Source organism: Molothrus ater, chromosome 4 (assembly GCF_012460135.2).
Source record: "Molothrus ater isolate BHLD 08-10-18 breed brown headed cowbird chromosome 4, BPBGC_Mater_1.1, whole genome shotgun sequence".
Lineage (NCBI taxonomy): Eukaryota > Metazoa > Chordata > Aves > Passeriformes > Icteridae > Molothrus > Molothrus ater.
Genome location: NC_050481.2, coordinates 54194691 through 54216478, shown reverse-complemented (window position 1 = coordinate 54216478; position 21788 = coordinate 54194691). Strand labels below are relative to the sequence as shown.

General features: G+C 38.4%; 1 protein-coding gene across 2 annotated transcripts in view; it reads right to left on the bottom strand.

Annotated features, from left to right (window-relative positions):
• Positions 1-6559: 6559 nt before the first annotated feature.
• Positions 6560-21788, bottom strand: part of SEL1L3 (SEL1L family member 3) — a 33928-nt gene continuing 18699 nt past the window's right edge. For both annotated transcript variants that reach the window (XM_036381696.2, XM_036381695.2), the window contains exons 13-24: positions 21403-21543; positions 20267-20329; positions 18672-18848; positions 17029-17156; positions 16285-16368; positions 13969-14059; positions 13773-13857; positions 11963-12072; positions 10559-10686; positions 8743-8845; positions 8577-8649; positions 6560-7790 (exon numbers count right to left, since the gene is read on the bottom strand). In XM_036381696.2, the coding sequence (XP_036237589.1) occupies positions 7681-7790; positions 8577-8649; positions 8743-8845; positions 10559-10686; positions 11963-12072; positions 13773-13857; positions 13969-14059; positions 16285-16368; positions 17029-17156; positions 18672-18848; positions 20267-20329; positions 21403-21543 (1293 nt within the window). In that variant the 3' untranslated portion in view covers positions 6560-7680. The remainder of the gene's footprint in view (positions 7791-8576; positions 8650-8742; positions 8846-10558; positions 10687-11962; positions 12073-13772; positions 13858-13968; positions 14060-16284; positions 16369-17028; positions 17157-18671; positions 18849-20266; positions 20330-21402; positions 21544-21788) is intronic.

The following is a 21788-nucleotide window of genomic DNA, read 5'->3' as shown; positions in this document are numbered from 1 at the left end:
GGCTCCACTGAGCAGAGCCTGGCTCCATCCTCCTGCCACCCTCCCTTGGGGTACTGACAGACATTGATGAGCTCCCCTCCCAGTTGTTTCTTCTCAAGGCTGAACAGGCCCAGCTCCCTCAGCCTGTCCTCACAATAGAGATGTTCCAGTCCCTTCAGCATCTTTGTCACCCTCCTCTGGGCCTGTTCCAGGAGCTCCATGTCTCTCTTGTACTGAGGAGCCAGAACTGGACACAGAACTCCAGATGAGCTTCACCAGGGCTGAGTAGAGGGGCAGGATCACCTCCCTCAGCCTGTTGGCAATGCTCTCCCTAATGCACCCCAGGGTACCACTGGCCCTCCTGGCCACAAGGGCACTACTGGCTCAAGGACACTTGGTGTCCACCAGGTCCTTCTTTGCAGAGCTGCTTTCCAGCAGTTTGGCCCCAAGCGTGTGCTGGTCCCTGGGGTTATTCTTCCCCAGGTGCAGGACCCTGATTTGTCTTTGTTGAATTTTAGATGGTTCTTTTCTGCCCAACTCCCCAACCTGTTGAGGTGAGAGACAGCATCAAAAGCTTTGCTGAAGCTCAAGTAGAAAACATCCACTGCTTTTCCCCTCATCCATCCAAGTAGTTGTTTCATTATAGGAAGCAAGCAGGTTAGCCAAGCATGATTTATCTTTACTGAGTCCATGCTGACTGTTCCTGATCACCTCTGTGTCATCCATGTGGATAGAGATCCTCCAGAACAGAGGTGCTCCATCATTTCTCTGGGGTTGAGGTGAGAGGCTAACTAGCTGGTAGTTCCTGGGTCCTCCTCCTTGCCATTTTTGAAGACTGGGGAGACATTTGCTTTCTTGCAGTCCTCAGACTCCTCTCCTGATCTCCACAGCCTTTCAAAGATGATCACGGGAGGCCTTGCTATGGTGTCTGCCAGCTCTCCCAGAACTCGTGGATACATCCTGTCAGTGCTCATGGACTTGTGGATGTCAAGTTCACCTGGCTGTTCTCTAACTCATTCTCCTTGAAAGGAAAGTGTTCTTTCCATGATTCCCTTACCTTGGTCTCCTGGGTCAGAGATTCCTGAGGGCTAGTCTTGTCAGTGAAGGCTGATGTAAAGATGATGTTTGGTAGCTCTGCCTGCTCTGCATCCTCTCTTACCAGAGTCCTTCTTCATTTAGTGACAGGCCCACATTATCCTTTGTTTTCCTTTCATTATTCATGTATTTGAAGAAGCCTTTCTTGTCCTTCACATCCTAGGCCAGATTTGATATCAGATGGGCCTTGACCTTCCTGGTCTCAGTCCCATGTACTCTGAAAATATCCCTATATTAATTCAGAGTGGCCCAACCCTGCTTCCATCTCAAGTATGTCTCCTGCTCACGCTTGAGTAAAGACAGGAGTTCTTTAAACATTCACACAGGTCCCTTCACACCTTTGCCTGACTTCTTGCTCATTGAGAGGCACTGTTCTTGAGTTTGGAGGCAGTCATCCTTGGCTATAACCAGCTCTCTTGAACCCCATTTCCTGCCTGTTGCGTGCCTGTTTCCAGGGGATTCTTCCAAGAACATCCCTGAAGAGGCTAAAGTTAGGTCTCCTGAAGCCCAGAGTTGCAATCTTGCTTCCTGCCCTGTCTCATCCTTGCCCGGTACTGAACTCCAATGTTCATGGTCACTGCAGCCAAGGCTGCCCCCAGCCTTCTCATCTCCAACCTTGGAGGCCTTCCCTGTTTATTAGGATGAGGCTGAGAAGCACACTATTCCTTGTGGGAGCTCCACTACCTGTGTCAGGAAGCTGTTATCAGTGCTTTCCAGGAAACTCCTGGATGGGCTGTGTGTGTTTTGCGCTGTGGCTTCTCCAGCTGATGTCAGGGTAGTTAAACTCACTCACAGGAACTAGTGTCTGTGATTTTGAGACTACTTACAGCTGCCAGTAGAATGCCTCACCCATTTCCTTCTCTGATCAGGCTACCTGGTCCTCTGCAACTTCTAATATTTGTTTAATGAACTAGCCTAGAGTTTTCTGCATTGGAGTAGGTGTATCTGGGTTTCCCCTACTGGTATTGTAACCAACTGAACTGCAAAGGTTAACTTGTTTTCTGGGACTAGTGTACTGTGTTCAACTCAAAAATTAAACTGGAAAGGCTATCCATGTGCAACTGGAGCTGGCTTGGAAGAGCAATGCAAGACTGATGAGAGATAAAAGCCTCTAAACCTTGTCACTTGGGTAGGACAGAAGACAGAGCTGATAGGGGACAAGGAGTGTTATTGCCACTACTAACTCTGCAGAGCAGAAGGGGAAAACTACAATTTGGTCTTCATGAAACAAGAGAAAACATGAGTGGAGACACTAATTCTCATTCCAACTAGTCAGTACCGGTGTTTTTTGGAAAGACTGCCCTGTGTTCTACAAACACAGGCTGAGCATACTTCTCTCAAGAAAGCAAGCCTTCAAAACAGCTCTGACCACGCTAGGGCTGCTGGAAGGCTCACACTGATCAACAGGCTGGTGAAACTGGAAGAACTAATCTCAATCATTGCTTGGGGGTGGAATGGAGCCTTTTATGGCCTGTAAGAGAGGCAAAGAGTCTTGGTTCATCTGCACAACTAAACTGAACAAGGTCTGGAGGATATGCATTGGCACTGGGTTATGATTATCTTAGCTATTTGGGGGTGTGCTGCTTGACCTAGCTCAAGCCCATTTGAGAAGAATCCTCCTAGACAATGGCTGGGCACCATCTGGGGGCTTTAAGGACCAAGACTGGTCCAAGAAGCAACAGATGGGATAAATGGGAAAAGGTTAACTCATCACAACCAAACAGCAGAGCTTGGCCTTGGTTAGTTTATCATTACTAGTCTATCCAGGGAGATTTGCTTATAACTTGCACTAGCACTATTGCTGCGTAAATCAATTTCTCAGCACATGCTCTAATGGACAGACAGATAATGCCAAGCAGGTATCTCAGTTCCTGCCTTGGCACACTATAAAAAAAGGGTGCTAGGTTTGCTAATGGACTTGTGCTTTTCCTGCTCACCTGGCATAACCGATAAGAACAAATAGCAATGCTAGGCATTAGGAGCTTTCTAGACAGTTCGTGAGTGATTAAGGAGAGGTCAGTGTGGACAAACGAAAGAACAACAGGAATCAAAAAATGCAGACTGGGGAGGGAAGCAAGGTCAAGGAATACGCTAACAGAAAGATCCCTGAACAGTTATAAACAAAGCTGTTGTAGCCAGTTTTCTTCTAAGGTGCCCAAAGGTGGATGGGTATCTGATAGCACTTGTCAAATAACTCAAGTCCCTTAAGTCAACAGGCACTCAGCACTGTTGGTGCAATTTCAGTTTGGAACATCAGTGCCTCAGAATATCTGATCTGCTGCAGGTGATTTGGCTTCTGTTTGGTTGTGGTTTTTGGTTTTTCTTGCTTACTGTAACTGTTACATAAATATATACTGTAATAATGCAAGTACCTTTTCCATTCCATTTGGGTTACTCATGTCTCCTTATCTGGTCAGATTTTCTAACTAGCTATAGACTCACTTTCCTTATCACAAATATAATGAAGTCTCCTGGCACAGGAATTAATTATTTAGATAAATAATGAGGCTGTGATGCATTTCCAACACACCTATATTCCAGATGCTGCGTTTTCTTTATTTACAATTTTCTGTTGACTATTTAGTAATTGTTCTTGTCACCTACGTCTTAGAAGACAGCATAAGAAATTGCTCCATGCTCAGATTCCATTTGATATTCTTTAGTTTTCTTACCCTTGGGCTTTTTCTTAAAAAAATCCAGCCTTTTATTTTTGTTCTCTTCCTACATGCAAGTCTTTTAACAGAGTTCCCACATTTATGGGAGGAAGGCAAGAGTCTGGATGGAATTCCTCTTCCAAAGCTTATTCAACTTGTTTCATGTCTTTGTGCTATCTTTCATTCGGGATAAGGGTCAACAGCCAGTGTTAAATATCATAGTCCATTAGTCAATGGGGGCAGCTTACACAGACAAGAATCTACTATAAATCAATTCTCTTCACAGATAATCCATGTTTCACATGTGGTTTTTAAACATCATCTATGCTCTTCCAGAAGCTCAAATGGGAATATAAAAATACCAGCAAGGGGTGTGTTTATAATATGTAATCAGTATACCAGGATTAATTCACAAGTGTCCCTTCTATCACTAAATATTGACATTGATATTGCAAGGTATTAATATAGAACTTTAAGTCTGTCCTCATGCTTATTTATTGGGATGCAAAGCTCTTCACTGTTATCTTCTGGGAAGCAACACCATGCAGCCAGTGGTCAGCCACCCCCATATGCATGCCCCCCACATTTGGTGCTGTCCTGCTACTACCCTACCATGTGATTCAGAGCTGAGCAAACTTCTCAGCATAGATACAAATCTTTCATAACTGGTCTGAATTGTTTTCTTCATAAAGCTGTAGTTGGTAACTACTCAGAACTGCTCAACATTGACTTCTTTTTCTTAACTTATCTTCACCTATCTGATTCTCCCTTCTTCCCACAGAGCTTTGATACATTGCAGGCAGTAACCTCTCTCCTGTCACTTTTTGTAACACACAAATCCATTTACTTGGTGTAAATTGTATTCATTTTAGATAAGTTGGCACCTATTTTGTAAATAACCCTTCTGAAATTCTTTCTTGTCCATAATTTATTTGCTAGAGGTGATTCTGAGCAGAACCAAGGGAGAAAGAAAAATGATCAGCACTTACTCTGCCTTATGCATGACCCGTGTTGTCAGATGGCTGGACTTCTATCAAATATGTATAGACAAACTATATAGAGCAGTTCAGCTCTACAGCTGTGATTTATTATTTCCTTATTCCCACCCTGAACACTCAATATGGGCTGCAGAAACTATAAACTTCAGTGATCATATTTCAATTTATGAAAAATGATTCTTGATGCAGCAACTCTTTTTCCCTTCTCTCCCTGCTTTCCTTGTGGATGTAGCAAACTATGTAGCTGCTTTGTGTAAAGAACCATTCTCCTTCTCACTGGGAATTGGCTGATTCTCTAGGTTGCCAATAGCCCCCTGGCTTTTATAAGAAGTGAAGGACAATAATGTAACTAATATTATTTTAGCCTTCAGGATTGCCAGTTTATTGTGAAGAGCTGCTTACCTAAAATAATTTGGTAGAACTTCTGATGTAATAGGCAACAATGAACAAAGATGGAACTATTAACTGTTGGCGTCACGAAATATATTGCAGCTTCAGCAATTGCCTTCTGAAATATAGATGTTGAATTGTGTTTCTGGCAGAACTCTTCAAATTAGTTAATTACTAGAGTTCAGAACATGGGCTTTAGTGAGGAAAACAGAGTGAGCTGGAGTGCTAATACTTAACTCTGACCTGTGTTTACACAATCTACACCACTGCTGCTTGGAGAACTCCCAGATTGCAACACATGGGCTGCAATCACACCACCACTGACAAACTCCTATGGGATTAGTATTTCACCAGGGGCTTTGATTTTGCTACATGTGACATTTGTAGCAAAATACACCTTTACTGTGTAGCTAACTATAAGCAAGATTTGCCTTATGCAGGCCCAAACAGTATTTTGTGAACATCTAACTGCACATGCCATTTGCTACCTAACCTGACACTGTGCCTATGTTGTGACATTTGTCTGCTTGTCTTCAAGGGCTACTGACTTTCTGCAGGGCTTCTGGGTTTACCATCTAAACCTGCTCCAGTTTTAATACAGATGCACTGTCTTCTTTTATTAGGTGACAAAAATACAGCTGAGAGGGCTCTTGAGATAGCCATATCTTAAGGAATGTTAAGGAATTTGATATAATTTAATGTGTTAAGGAATTTGATATAATCAAATTTAGCTGCACAAGTTTTTGCAACTCAAAAACAGACTCAAAAATAAGGGGGACCATTTGCAATGGATATCAAATACACATAATCTAACTCCAGTGAGTACAATAGTTTAGTATGTAAAAGTCAAGCTCCTTTCTAACGCATTAGAATATCCACCTATATATAAAAAGAACAAAGTATGTATCTACAACTGTACTAAGAACAAAAAGTATTCTTTGCACAGTTCTTGATCAAATAAAAACTTGGTAACTTGGTAACGTGACACACAATTTACTATCTCAGAGGGAGGGGGATGAGCTTCAACATCTTCATTTCTATCCCATGACTTGTCAAGGGAGCTGCTGCCTCAAAGCATCAACTCTTCTCTCAACAGTTTTGAATTTTCAGTTTTCTGCAAGCAAAACATGCCTTGATGACATGTATGTATAGACATTTATATATAAATATAAAAATCTTTCTTGAAGGTCAAAGATTTTTTTCCTTTTAAATCATTCTTTTCTTACTGAAACCTCCTAAGCCTTGCTCTTTTGTTTTGAAAAACAAAACAAAATATTCCAGGTTTGCTCTGTAAGAAGACTGTATTCCTCAGAGAAAGTGAAAGCTGATTGTCTCATTTGAAGCTAAGAAAACAGACATGTAAATAATGATCTTGAGAGATAGCACAGCAAGACAGTATTTCATCCAAGAGGTGGCTTAAAAGAAATTCCTCCACATACATGCTGAATTAAAAAAATATTTTTATTTACAAGAGTAAATAATGTAGTGCAAGGCAAGTGGATTTAACCCTCAATAATGCATAGATTGATGCAATTTATAGTCTGAGATCTACATTATTTTGCAGAGGTGACTGCACACCTGCTGTAAAGGTTAGACCCTTCCTACAGCTGCTTTACAGACAGCTTTAAATCAGACAGAAGGTATTCGCACTCTGTATGTGTTATCTGTATGTCCCATCCAACATTTATCAAATACACTGTCACTTAAATATGTGTCTTTTAGAGTCATTATAGAACATGAAATAAATCCTTGCCAGTGTTATCTACAGAAGAATACAAAAATAATTTTTTTGTTCACTTTGTGTTATCTGATCACACTTAAATATTCTTTTATTTATTCATTGGGGAGCTACTTTCTCTAATCAGTGGCTCTTGGCAGGAAGAGAAATATTTTGTTGTGTCCACCAGGAAATGTGGATGCTTGTAAAACTTTGACTAAAACTTAGTGATCATAACTAATATGTTATGACCACATTGCAAATATTCCTGGTGTGTTTTCTTTCAAAACAAAATACTTTCCACATTGAAAAATCAGCATGGAATATAAAATGCCAAAAAACCTCATTTTTACCATTGCATGTACTGAAGTCCTGGCAGGTTTCCATGGAACTTGGAAAGTATTGGTGACTGGGTTTTGCTTTTATGTAATTTCAGTGATTCAGACTTGGAAAACTGCAAATTTCACCAATAAATAAGCTCAATACAGTAAAAGCAATTTAATAAGAGATTAGATGTGTAAGTAAAACCTCATTAAAACCTGTGGGATGTTTGCTTATTTTTCAATTAGGTACAGACTTTGAAGGTTTCCTTCAGGTCCTTCCATGACATACAGTATGATCATGTGTTGGGTATAGTGAGATAATCTGCATCATCTCTTTGGATTTAAATAAATTATAGGGATGGTTTTCCTCTGTACTGGAGAAGTCAGATCAGTGAACTTCCCTACAACGTCAGCTGTTGGACTGCATTATTAATGCCATGTACAGGCTTGGTTGCCAGTTCTTAGATTTGTAGTTGTTCTTATCCTGTCTTCCCAGTGGATGTCAACCTTAAGAAAACTGCACTTCAGCTGGTGACTAGAGGACTCTGAGGGTTTGACTCCTGCTGTGATAAATCATTTGAAACAGTAGGTTCATCTTGCTGTACTGCTCTGGTAGCATCCTCACTGTCATTCCCTAAGGAAGAAGGGACATCATGTGACAATGGTTCTGATCTTCTTCCAGGAGAATTAAAAGCTTCAGAAGAATGCCAAAAGAAATTATTTAAGAAAACTCCACTGTGTCTAGGAAGTCTACTAATCAATATTTAATTATTATGTGGATGTAAAATTACATATAAAGATATTATTCAAAGGTTTGGAAATACTGAAAGAAGAATATCTCTAACTATATACTTTATAAATTTGTTGCATGATTCTCAAGTTACATAAATTAATAGCTGGTAAGAAAAGAAAGCAGGATTTCACAATTATTACAACAGGTTCTGTAAATCCTGACTGAATGCATTTGCTGATTCTGTTACTGGTGTCAAGAGTCTGAACTGACTCTTACTAAGTTACTCAAATGTACCAGCTCTTGGAACCTCACTTTTTCTCCCACCTTGCATCTGAAGAAATCCAATCCTATGAAACAGGAAACACACTTTGACTACAGATTGCAGAGACTACATAGGGAATCAGTGTCATATCGTTACTGTTGAGAGATGGGGAATAATCACATGCAGTTAGGGTTTTTATTAAGAATCTCCTTTAGCAAGAGAAGTTCTTCAGAAACCAGCAGGTTTAAAGTTATGCTTTGCTTCATCTACTCCTTTTTAATGATCAAAAAAATGACTTATGTGTTAAGTAGCTACTGCTCAGAGGTACTTATATCAAATCTAGATTTCTGCTTTCATTTTTGAAGGTTTTACTGGCCTAAAAAGATCACTCCTCTTTCTTCAATTTTACTATGACACATACTTACCAGATAAAGACTGAAAAGACTGCACTGCAAATGCAACAAGAATCGATAAAAGAAAGGTTCCCATGAAGTAGATCTGTGACAATAATTTAAAAATATAGTTAGAGCAGTGCAAAGCCAAGCTAGAGTTCCAAACAAACTGTCCATGTAATAAAGGAGCAATACATACCAGAGTAGAGTGTAAAACATTGTTCCAGAGAACTCTCATGTAAAAATAAAGCAATGCTAATGAACATGGGCTAATTGATTCTTGGTTACTATTATTCCAGCACCTACAGCAAGAAGATAAAAACAACTAATTAGTCCTCCTCCACAATTTTGTGGCATCAATCATCTGGGGCTCTCAAATGAGTTTGCAGAACCAGTAATTCAGAAAAACAAATGAATATCATCATCACTTTCTCACAGATGGTGAAGTAAAAATTCAGAAAGATACCTTAAAGCTTAAACTTATAAGCAAAGAGTACCTTACCCTAGAAGTGTGTCTTTTTATTTTCTTACTAGTCAACGATGGGTCTAAGCATCCAGGCTACACTTTCAAAGCAGTCACAGACCATCTCTGACTAATGTGAGTCAACAGCAGAAGGACTTGATTTAAAAATACATATACAAAATTTAGTTGCCTACACAGAATACTGGTGCCAAAACTCCTTTAGAGACAATGCTGTCTAATAGAATGAAGTCAGAGCTTGAAGAGTGTTCTAGGTGACTTGCACAAAGTACCCACCTCCTGTGGGGTGAGCTGAGCAGCTTTCTTATTCTATCAAATAGGACTTCATCAACCAGGGAGTTTAGACAGCTAAATCACAGGCATCTATTTTAAGCTTCAACTGATTCTTTTCTACAAAGCTAAGGGAGGGAGTGATGATGCATATATATAGATATATACCTTTTCTGCATAAATTTTGTTATAAATATACACATAATTTAGTTATACATAGACTATGTGTGTATATATATATATATATATAAGTATAGAAAAGTACGTGCCCTTTTGGACAAAATTGTATGATGGAAAAACCCTTCAGTGCTGTCAACTCTGGAATTACTCTCCTAGCAAAGCAGGTGGATTCAGCCCAAGTGAAGGCAGAATTCAGACTCCAGCTTACAATCCCAGATGGTCCACAACCCCTATGTATCTGACTAGCAGTTTCATGTTCATTGGAAGCAATTTAGGGTACAAGTTCAGTCTAACTGCAGTGAAGAACAATTTCAGCAGATTGTTGGTGAAGAGACAAATGAGGTTTCAACGTTGGTGTCATCTCCACCCTTCTGGGTTCATTGAGTAGCAAAACAGATGATAAACCACACACTCATCCTTCACAGCCTCATGTATTGACCATTAGCTCCTGCTTTTTCAAATATTTGAAAGGCAATTCCACAAATTCACCAAATATTGTGTAAACTTCACATTCCCACTGTGCCTTCCAACACCTGTGGCTTTACCTGGGTAAAGGAAACTCAAGTTCTGTACTGGAACCAGAGGACACTACGTGGTTTGTCCATGAATAGTGCTGGCACAGGTCATTCAGGCAGCAGACCTGTAACATTCTCAGATATCTAACATTCTGTGACACAACATCTGTGCCAGCCTGGACATATTTGCAGAATCAATAGGGAGGATTTTTATTATCCCAGTTACACATTTTCGAGTTGTGTATTAAATTATGCTACATTTAGAATTGAACTATTGGTTTGGACTGCATACAAATCACCAGTGCCTAACTTAGGAAATGAAATATATTGAACTGGAAAAGACCTCCTGGATTATTGAATCCAGTCCCTGCTATTTCAGGTAACCACATATAATCAGGCAAAAACTGAAATAAAATTAGGGAATTTAAGAATTTCAAGTATGTTGACCGTATCCTGCCTTAAATCACAAAAGTGAACAAAGTTAATAATTAAAGGAGGTGCTGTCCTCCAGAGTAAATGTTATTCACGTGGAAAACCAGAAGATGCTGATTAATGCAAAACAGACTCACCTGTAATACAGCTCCTGAAGAAGTGATGTATTACTAGAATGCAATGCTTGATCAATTTCCAAGTGATCCAGAATGTAGGATGGTATGGAGTTGCCCTCTTCCATGACAAGAGCCAAATTGAAGAAACCCTAACAGGAAAAAAAATGCACACCTTTGAAACATTAAATTTTCATATCTGTATTTAAGCACCAAGTATCTAAATAATTATAACTGTCTTCCCTAAATTTGTTTAGTATAATGTGATATTCATTGAATAATTATGAGAGCCTTTTCTCCTAACCATACACTCAGGTAAGTACTGAAAATTCCAAAGAAGCATTCAGATGTTGTGACATTCTTTTCTTAGCTCCTATCTTTTTCCAGATGGTTTCTTTCTTATTTTGAATTGCTCTTTAAGTCCAGTCACCATATGAAACTGTAATTTTTTCTCCTAGGGAAATACAGAGTGAAAGCAGAAATGGATTTCTATTCTGTTACTGTTCAATTCCCCTTCATATAGCTCCACAGATCAACAGAATCTGAATAGTGAAATTGAGAGCAGAAATTTCCTCAGACAATTTAAGTCCTTTATCTTATGGTTTTCCTTATTTGGACAAGTCTTAGGCAACCCTGTGTCTCTTCAGAGTCATGAAGATGAACACACATGAGACATTTTACAGGATTCCCCATCACTTCGACTTTCATACTTTAAAGTAACTATTTATGCATCTCTTCTTTCTTTTGCTAGTTTAGCTGTGATGTTTTGTGCCAATAACCTCAAAACAAAACCCACCCAAGCTACCTTTGTAGTTCACATACAAGAGACCATCTGAGGATATTGCCATAGGGACAGGGAGAACAGAATATTGTACCCAGGACACTTCAGGAGGGCCTGAGAACAAGAAACTCAGCGGTGAAACACTGCATGTCTTTGGTCATGTGACATGGTGTATTTAATTATAAAGCATTTTAAGATGAACCCTTCATTAGTGAACAAAATTCACCCTGGGATTCACTTGGCATAATATACCAATAATATACCAATGGAAATGGGCTAGTCTTCTTTTTTTTATCATAAAATGGCAGAGGATAGGACTGGAATACAACCTAGCAGTCTATTAATTCTTCTTGCAATAGCAAAAATACTGAGGTCACAACTAAGTCAATTGCATCAAGGTAAGGTAGCACCAAATTAGGCCATTGACCTTTAGCTTACAAAGCAGCCTAATTCTAAGGCCATTAATCTATGCTAAGTTTATCTTCTCTTATGAAACAGCAACTACTGACTCACAAGGTGTTTTGAAATAATTGTAACTTATTCTAGCAGGTTTCTTTTGTGCAGATGAGGCCAAACAGAAGAACCAGTCCCAGCTCAATTCTCTGATTGTTCCACACTCTGGTGTTTTGCCATGAGTGCAGACCCACCTGGGAATCCCCCTCCAAGGCAGCCTGGGCATACATCCTCATGGACAGCTCCAGGTCTCTAGACTGGTTCTGGTAGCCATAGTAGTAGAAATCTCCCATCTTCAAATAAGCTGTGGAAGAAATCAGCAGAAGATCATTTAGACTATTTGCAGCAATAGAATTACCCAACTATTAATGTGATGGAGAAATTTTCAGTAATTCTGTTTAAAGCACAATACTAAAAGACAAATATACTCTTTCTCTCTGGTTGTCTCTGTGGCTACTTTGTATCAGCCTCCCACTGAAAATAATTATTCTTGATGAAATCTCTCATTGTTTCTTTTTAATTAATTTAATGAATGACATTACTTTTACAAAATCTGAGGCTTGAGAGTCTTTATATTTCATTCCTTCTTCACTTGCTGAATCTGTTTTTGGACAACATGAAGCCTTATTTAGCCAGATTAGCCCTACTAAATTGATGAAACGTAAAGCCATGTCATCTATGTGTTTGCTCTGTACCTGACACTATGGTGGCTGAACCTTTCCCAAAAGTTAGAGAATCTTGCTGCTGACAATTTCATTAATTTCAAATCCTAATCAGCCCAGGACAACAGCAAGGATACAATTCTCCTGGTCTAGAAGGGAGCAATGCCTAGCAAACATTTTACAAACATCTTTCTGTGACATTGCACCATAATGAAGTGCATCAAAAAAGAGGGCACTGACCCAGACAGGAGCAAGCATGATGATCTGTGCTACTGAAGTTAAAAACTCCTATGACTGTGTCTACACTTACCTGACCTAAACTTTCCTCCAATCATTTGAAACTCTTCTAGGCTTAGGCTTGTGTATCTACACAAGAAAATCCCACATGTTTTTACAGCGGGCTGAAATGGAATGACATTTCCATTCCAAATGGAATGACAGTTCCATCCTATGAGTCTGACCTTCAGAAGTTTTTCTAATGTGAGCTTGTACCAGTGGATCTACCAAAGGGTCAACCAAACTACACCTTGCTAAGTGTCTACAAACTCCTCAGCTCCTCTGGCTTCAGGCTATATCCACGTGGTACTCAGTTTCCAAACTTTAAATTCCCACACTGTGTATTTAAATGAACAGCATGAATTATTTTTGCACTCCACTTTTCCACATGCTTGTTACAAATGACTGAAGTGCTCCTGTGAGACAATCGAATCAATGTTTTCAAATATTCAGTAAAGCTTTCAGAGACACCAAAATGACTTAGTTATTGAAGCCCTAGGTGTAGTAAAATTTAAGGCTGCGGAATGTAACTTATTTGCAAATAGACCTTAGAGAATCCTTTAGCTCTCCAGGGTAAGCTCTACCAATGTTGATAAACTCTGTACCCTAAGAGGAAAACTAATAATAAATTAGATAAGGACTCCCTTGGCCTTTATTAGCTTCTCATGACTCAATTATGATATGGAAGTATATTTGCTTTTGGATTTTCCCTTTGATAAACCAAACAGCATGAGCTTCTAAAGTCACCTGCTTTTTTTCTTAAACTTTGAGTCAACTGCTCAGACTCCTAAATATCTAGCCCTTCCTCAGGGCTTATCTTTTTTATTTTATTAAAATTTTACCCATTTAATGTAATAAAAAGGAAATTTTCAAAAACCTGTGCTGAAATAAAACACTTTAATTACCTTTAATTACCCTGATATTCCTATCAAAACATGAATGATTAGCAGGAATTTATCTTCCCTCCCTCAACCTGCTTACTCACATAGAAGTTGTGACAAACGCAGTCCTTGAAATTTAAAAAAAAAAGTAACCTTAAAATTTAGAAAAAATTCCTTATACATACCAAATGATGGAGCATTGACTTGAGAAACTGAGAAATTGTAGTATCTCCAGACACAATCAGTTGCTAGGTATTTTCTTGCTAGGTCCTATAAAGAAAATAATTGATTCATTCATATCCCAGGTAAGAGACTAATGGCACACATTATCATTAACAAAGGGTCCTTTCAGGATAATGAGTTGTGCATTCATTTACTCACTGGTCTTTCTTCACAGATGTGTGCTAAATTTGACTGTGACACTTCAATCCCAGTTTCAGCTGCTAAGATGTAATGCAGCAGAGCTTCATGCCTACAGTTGGATAAAATAAATTAATAAAAAACCTTACGAAAATAACATGCATTTTACTTTCAGTTAAAAAAAACCCAAAAGCACTAAACAAATGCATAAAATTGCCTACGAGCAAAATTTTGGCACAAAGTTTCAGAGCAAGAGGCTGGGAAATCCATGCAACAGCGACATATACAGGCAATGCTTGGTGTAACCTGCCATGCTGCATCTCAAAAATTTGCAGCCCATTTCCTCTTGCATTGAAGCTACTGGCTCCAGTGTGTGTTTACTCTAAGTGCCAGACTGATGGGAAAGAAGAATTGATACTAAGCCCAGTTGTCTATTTAAATGTTTCAGATAAAACATTCTTAAAAGACTCTACTTAAAAAATCTATAATTAACTTAGCTGTGTATGTATCTGTCTAACACTCATCTGAGTATTTCTTTGGTATTTATGTGACTTGTTTTTTTCTTGTCTTTTTAGAAAGAGCTTTTTGAAAAAGAATTTGTCTCTTCTTATATTTGAATGTATGAATAGAAAAACAGTCTCTGTCCCTCTAAGGACTTTATGCATCTCACTGTCTGTAAAGCAAGTAGTAAAACTTAATATTGCATTTGCAGTATAGCAATTCAGTATTCTGATACTAGATGAGAGCATCTTTCATATTCTCTGCCGCTCATCTACTCTATACCATGAAGACCACACATTTAAAATTAAGAGGAAGACTTACAAATAGTGTGTAGTTTTAAAATCCCAAAACAATAAAAAACCCCACTTGGTGTACTTTTTCCTTCTGAAGTTTCCTATTAAAGAGTAGTGCTGCCAATGATTTTATCCAAAACACAAAGGTAAAAACCATGGCAAGTTTCAGGGTTCAATGGCTTGTTTAACTGGAAGCTAACTGGAAGATAAGGTCAAATACACATTTGACTTCAAGAGTAGCTGCTTAAGCAAAACCACTTCAAATCAAATTGTGAAAGCAGTTGCCCTTACAGAACTAGCAGGTGTAACCTCCTGTTATCCAGATATTTCTGCATGATTACAAATTATTCCTTGTACTTGCCCTGTAAAAACATCTAGTACAAGAGACACCTGGGACTACAGAAGGAATTCAAGGGAAAGATGGGAAATTGGTTGATCCTTAAGTGTCCAAGGGCAACTTAGAGAAGAAATTACATTTACAGCCTTTGCATCAGTCTTTGAAGATCAAACTACCATGACAGACAGATATGTAAAACATGTGTCTGCAAACAATGACTGAAGAACACATTACTTGGATGGATTGCAGTGCAACAATTTATACCTACGCAATTTACACCCTGGCATCTCAAGTAGGATGCCAGGAGATTTTCCCTCCTAGCTGTTGAGCCCTGATTCCTTTCTAGAATCTTTATGCTCTACCTGTCATCTACTTGTGGACTGCAAAGTGAGCTGGGCAGAAGTCACAGGCTTGCACAACAGAACACACTACAAAAACATCAACAGAGTTTTTCAGTGTTCAGAAGTGGGTTCAAGTCTGAGAAGAAATGTCTGTGATGGACTGAGTGAAAGAACACCTTCTAGGAATGGGTTACTCCAGAACAGTCCACTGACAGTTTCTTGCAGATCTCCCTAGCCTGAAGCACTAATTCAGTACTTACAGGGGGAAGCTGCAGGACTAAATGAGCCATTGTTTTGATCACATATGACAGTCTGATGTTTGCATACAATATCTGATGCTCATGCCTACAGAGGCTGCTAAGTGGAGATTAACCTGGACACTATTTTGAAACCTCTTGACTGGCTCATTGGATATTATAGCCCCCTATTATACGTACATAAAAGACAATACTAACCATACACAGAAAACCCTACAAATCTAATCCAGCAGCTGGACTTTTCATGACACAAAAATATACAGAAGAGAGAAGGTAAAATACAAGATTTGTAACAGAGAATAGTAAAAGTGAAAGGTGCTCCTCTGGTTAATCCAGTGCACATTACACAAATATTATGGGATGAGAACCACAGTTGATGCAACTATTTCACACTACAAACTCCTTGTTTTTCACTTGATTCTGTCAAAAATGTTGAGTTACATTTTGGGTCAACTTCTCCTTCCCTTTATGTCAATGGATGTTTTGCAACTGATTTTTGTAGTGCTACTGCTTTTTTTTTTCTTTGCAGTGATGGCCCATTATTAATTATTTTGTCTTGCTATAAAGTAAGTGAAAAATAGAAAATATAGAGAACAGAAGAAACATACCATGAAAGCTCCAGATAAGCATTGAGAGCTTTTCTGATTACATGACCTAAGTAGCCATTCTTCTCTGCAATGTGTTTTGCCCAGCTGTGGAATAGAACAAACAAAAAATAAACGGTCATGCTCCAGAAATGTTATCCCAACTCATGTAGACTCAAAGAACACAAAAGGATATGGAATCATCATCTAACTTCTTCTCTAAGACAAACTATGGGATTTAACAGTAGTCACTGCATCAATCCTGTGGCAATTGACTGAGAACATGAAGTCCATTAATCTCTGTAAGTGTATTAGAGACATCGTATGTTTTTTTCTCCACAATGATTTTTAAAAAAACAAACGTAAGTTAATAGGTGCTACCCAAAATTATCTGCCTATTTTTGATGCAATTCTACCACAATGCCAATGTGCCAATTCTACCACCAATATTTCATCACCAATATTTCTTGAAAATAAAAAAATAGCGAGGCTTTGTTAGATACAACCTTTCAGAATTGTTCAATACAATCTCTCTCAGTTGTTCTGGAAAAAAAAAAGTTGTAAAAGTACTCAATATCTCTTAAAATCTACTGGTCATCTAAATAATACACATGCTCATGCAGATCAAATATTATTGCAGAAGAACTTTTTGCCACGGAGGTAAACACTGTGAAGTACAAGATATTTAGGCCATTGACATCACCAAAAATCACCAATAATCAAAATAATCACATCAGAAATATATTCTCCTTTTATTTCCTTACTTACATTACAGCTTTTTCTGGATCTCTAGGGAAGTCTTCCATATTTCCTGTGATGTAATACAGAGAGCATCGCAAAGTCCCTTCAATGTGTCCTCCTTGGGCAGCTTTATAGAAATAGCGTGCAGCAACTGTCTGTGAAGAAACAAGACAGAATTAGCAACGCTGCATTATTAATCTTTTTTGAGATTTCTTCCTCAAGACCCTTTTCATCAAAGGAATAACAATAGGTAGCTGGCTAACGAGGGTAAGATAGTTTAACTACTGTTAGTGTACTTAGATGAAATTAATTCTTCTAAATTTTTAATAGTTTAGGCTAGAGAAAAGTTTTGAAAATATATATTTGGGTAATATATGGAACATCAAACAGAAAAGTGTCTAAATGTTTAACTAACACTTACACAAAAGTCTTGCATGCACTGACAAAGTAAAACTGGTTATTCACTGGTAGGAAGATTATTAAGGCATCCTGGAGAACAGAACTTGTGATGCCAAATAAGGCTGCGGTCAACAGTGCTCTAATCTTTGAAACTGGTTTATAAAAGATAACACAGATGGAGTAAGCAGGGCCACAGCTACAGAAGTGGGAAGGCTGTGTGTGACTCCACATTTTACTCCACACATAAATGTGTGACTCCACATTTTACCCTCAGGAATAGTAATCGGTAAATAAACCAAACCAGCATACAAACAGAAATAATTTATTTCAGGACATTTTTAAGCATCAGTATATGCTCGTTAGTGGGCATGGACTACACACTCCTTCTTGCCATTGGCTTTGATGAATAAAGAAATCTGGGCACTTTTAGGTGTACTCTTATAATCAGTCCACTCTGAAATGTGGTTTTGGGTCCCTGGGGAAGGAAAATGTGTTTGCCAGACGCACATGTTGGTGAGCACTGCTGCTGCTGACAGCAGAAATGCTCATTGTCTGGAGTATATCCAGATCTCAGAACTCAAAGGCCACACTGGAAACATTTTTTAGCTTTAAGTATGAAGTCTGATGACATTTTTTACAGTTTACCTCACTATATTTTTGCTGCTGTTCACACACTTCAAAGTTAATTAAAAGAAATTTAAATAAAGTAGAACATTCCTATTAGGGGAAAATCTATTTTGCACGTATGTTAATGGGTTCTGTCACAGAAAAACAAAATATTGCTGTCTACCAGGACTGTATCAAATAGTTCCATTTTCAAGTCTGGATTGGAGGCCTCTCACTGCAGCTGTGAGGCTCACAGAAGCTATGTGAATGTAGCATAGCTGTTCATGGGTTCAGGGACCAGGTTGTGCATCTTTCAGTTATTGTGGAATCCCTTCCCTATAAACTTTCGAATCCAAAACTGAACCTGAAAGGTCACATGATGTGAGAGCACACACTATTCTTCCTGGCTGCTGTCACTGCAAGAAGTAAAACCTGTACCTGTTTTGTTTCTAAATTAAAAGAATACAAACACATGCATATAATTTTGACTGAGATATCTGAGCAACATTGCTTTCTCTCAGCAATCTGACTGAATCCTCAGTAAAATCCTTCTTTATGATAAAAGGTATCAAAATCTAACTTAGGGTGAACAGAGCAATCTCTGAGGCAAAAACTTCTAAATTGGGCCCTAATGTAAGAAATAGTAACATTAAATATTTACTCACTTGATTTCTACCAGGTACTCCAGGGTAAATCCCATCTAAATATAGGACACCAAGGTTGTATGATGCATCTGGATTTCCCAATTCTTCAGCAATTAACCAGTGCTTGGCTGCTTTTTTGTAGTCTCTTTTAAAATTGTGGTAATACCATCCTAATCCATTCACTGCCTGGGGCAAGCCCTTAGGGAAGGAGAAGAGTAGTCTCAGATCACACATTTGATTCTGCTTTATTGTCATTTGTGGGACTAGGGGTTATAAACCCTTTTTTCCCCCACTACTTTTCTCTATGGCCTTGTATATAGAGTGAGAAATAAGACTCCCATGTCATCTTATTCTACAGAGTCTCATCCATGACTTTCACTTGTTGACAAGAAACTGTGACTATTTTCCCCTGTCTCCTCTTCCAAGGCAAACAGGACACTTGCTCTTGTGAACACCCAGAAACTGCTTGACAGGATTAGCAATCAAAAAACCCACTTCTTTTAAACTAGAACATTTCCTCGAAAATAAATAGAAAGCAATGTACACAGAACTTTGTAATGCTGCTTTCAAAATGCATTTCACCAACATAAGATATTCCTACTTGCTATTTAGCTTAACATATTCCTACTTGCTATTACTAAGTTGCATCTTTACATCTTGGCTCAAGAGAAAAATCTTGAGACAGTTTTTATTGTTGTTGCAATGAGTCACCACTTCCTTGCATAACCTGGTGGATCATATGGGGCTGTAAGTATGCCAGCAGTGTTACTAATTTGCACATTAAAATGCAAGAGCTGGTAAACTTTTCAATAATTATGATGTTGTTTCTGTATAGAAAATGTGCACTGGAGCATAAGAACCCAAGTGATTGAGTTCAAGGAGAGTAAGACTCTAGGAGTCTTCCATGAAGCTGTTCCTCAGATCCTGAATCAAAGGTATTTTGATCACATCATAAAAGCCTCTCAGTTTATTTAAGCCTTTCCCAAACAGGCAGTAGAACAGATAGTCTCTCTTGTTTCAAAGGAATCCCAGAATTGGCACAAATCTTTTCTGACAGTGGTCAGCAGTGAAGTCCTATTGTCATAATCAGTCATTTAACTAATTCCAGTTCTAAGAGCTAGGAATGTATTCAAGTCTAGGCACTCTTTCATCTTTATTCTAAGGACCAGATCATGGCCTGGGTAACCTGGCTGTCCTAGATCATTAAATGGAGCAAGGCTCCTCTGCTCTGTGGTGCTCAATATTTCTCCCTACTATAGAAATAAATCAGGAGACTTGGGGACATACAGGTCTTCTCCCTTTATGCTTGGAAATATGAGGCAAAAACATACTCCTGGATCAAATATTCAGTCTGTAAATCACTTAACTAACATCAAGTTCCAAAAGATGTAAGTAGAGAGAATTTTTTTTTCTTTCACAGAAATTTTGGCTGATTTTAAGTGGTCTAGTCTCCTAACTTGGGCAGACAATGGCTTTCACCATTCATAGTGATAACACAGGAAGAAGCAAAGAGTATGACCCAGAATTATGGTAACAGGCATTTTATATAAATCAGAGTTCATAGTTATTAGCACCTAGTACAGAACTACTACAGTAAAATATTTATTGCATTTTACCTTGGCTGCTGCTTTCTTCATCAATTCCAATGCAAGTTTTATGTTCTTTTTCACACCTTGACCCTAGGAAATGGATATGTGAAACAATCACTGTTTACAAATGCAGGCTGATAAAAATTCACTTATGCACATCCAAAATGCCTTTTAATATTGATACTATTACCTACTAAGTGTCATTCAGCTTTAAACAGTTACAACAAAACAAGCAGTTTTGTGTTCATCCTTCCTTCACAGCTTTACAAAATCTCCGTGATTCAGCCTAGAAACAATTTCACCAGTATATTCAAGTGATTTTTATGAGTAAATAATATCACAGATCTTTAAGTGTGAGCAACTAAGGAAGAATAAATAGCATTTAAAGGGGCATAGGTTGTGCACAGTTTGGCAGTAAGAGCTCTCAGCTTTCCTGAAAAGATGTTAGAGTGTCTCTAGAGGAAATACACAGATGTCATGCTTATGATGTCCACATAAAATAATTCCAGACACAGGTGAAACAGATTATGTGTGCTCAAAATTAATACAAGCAAAACTTAAGCAAGGATTTTCGAGAGAAAAGCTTTCCACTGTCAAAGGAATGAGATGAAGACCTAGCAGTTCCTCACCACCTAAGCTTTAGTGCTTGAATGTCTTATGGGTGACATCACTTAGCTGATACACCTTATTTGACTCAGGTGAGGTCATGCTTCAGTTTAGCATCTTCTGTCTACTGCTTCTAGCAGGGAAAAACTAACTGCATGCAGAGATAACTTAATTCCAACTAAAAAAAATCCCGATAAAGGGCATTCTAAGAAAGGATCAAACTTTTACTTACACCTCTACACCAAAGCCTATGCCTACTAGCTGGTTGGATTCTTGAGGTGACAAGACATTAGGAAAAATTAGGATCCACAGTTTGGGTGGTATTTTGATCCTGAATATGGAGAGCAATAAAATAAGATTGTTTTTAACTTGCTCTTTTTAAAATTTTTGTGCCTCTTTTTGGTAAAAATCAACATTAGCTTCATACCTATTGATTGATTTTCAGAGTGAATGTAAAAGCACTTGTATACACTCTTACCATGTGTCACTGCAGATAACTTAAAACATCATGTTAAAGGGACAACTATTTTGAAGTGAAAACATGAAATATGACTTACCTTAAACAACACAATGGCGTAATCATATATCAACACTGGATCTTCTGTTTCTATTGCACCCTTTGCATACCATTCTATTGCAGCTTCAGGATTTTTTGCCACCCCTTGTTGGCCCCAAAACAGCATCTGAGCCAAACGTTGCTAAAAGAAAACAACTTAAGTAGTAATGCTATAAATGCTAGTATTGAAACTGGAATTGCAGGAACAGACTTTTGCAGGCTTAGATGCATTTCAAATATGAGAAGAAACTACTATACACCCTCAACAGTTTGCAAACAACTGGTTAACAGGAATATGCAGAGAGCTTTTCAATGGTGGAATGTACTGATGCTAACTATACAGCAGGTTTATTTTTACAGTATCATAGAGTCTGGATTGACTGAAGT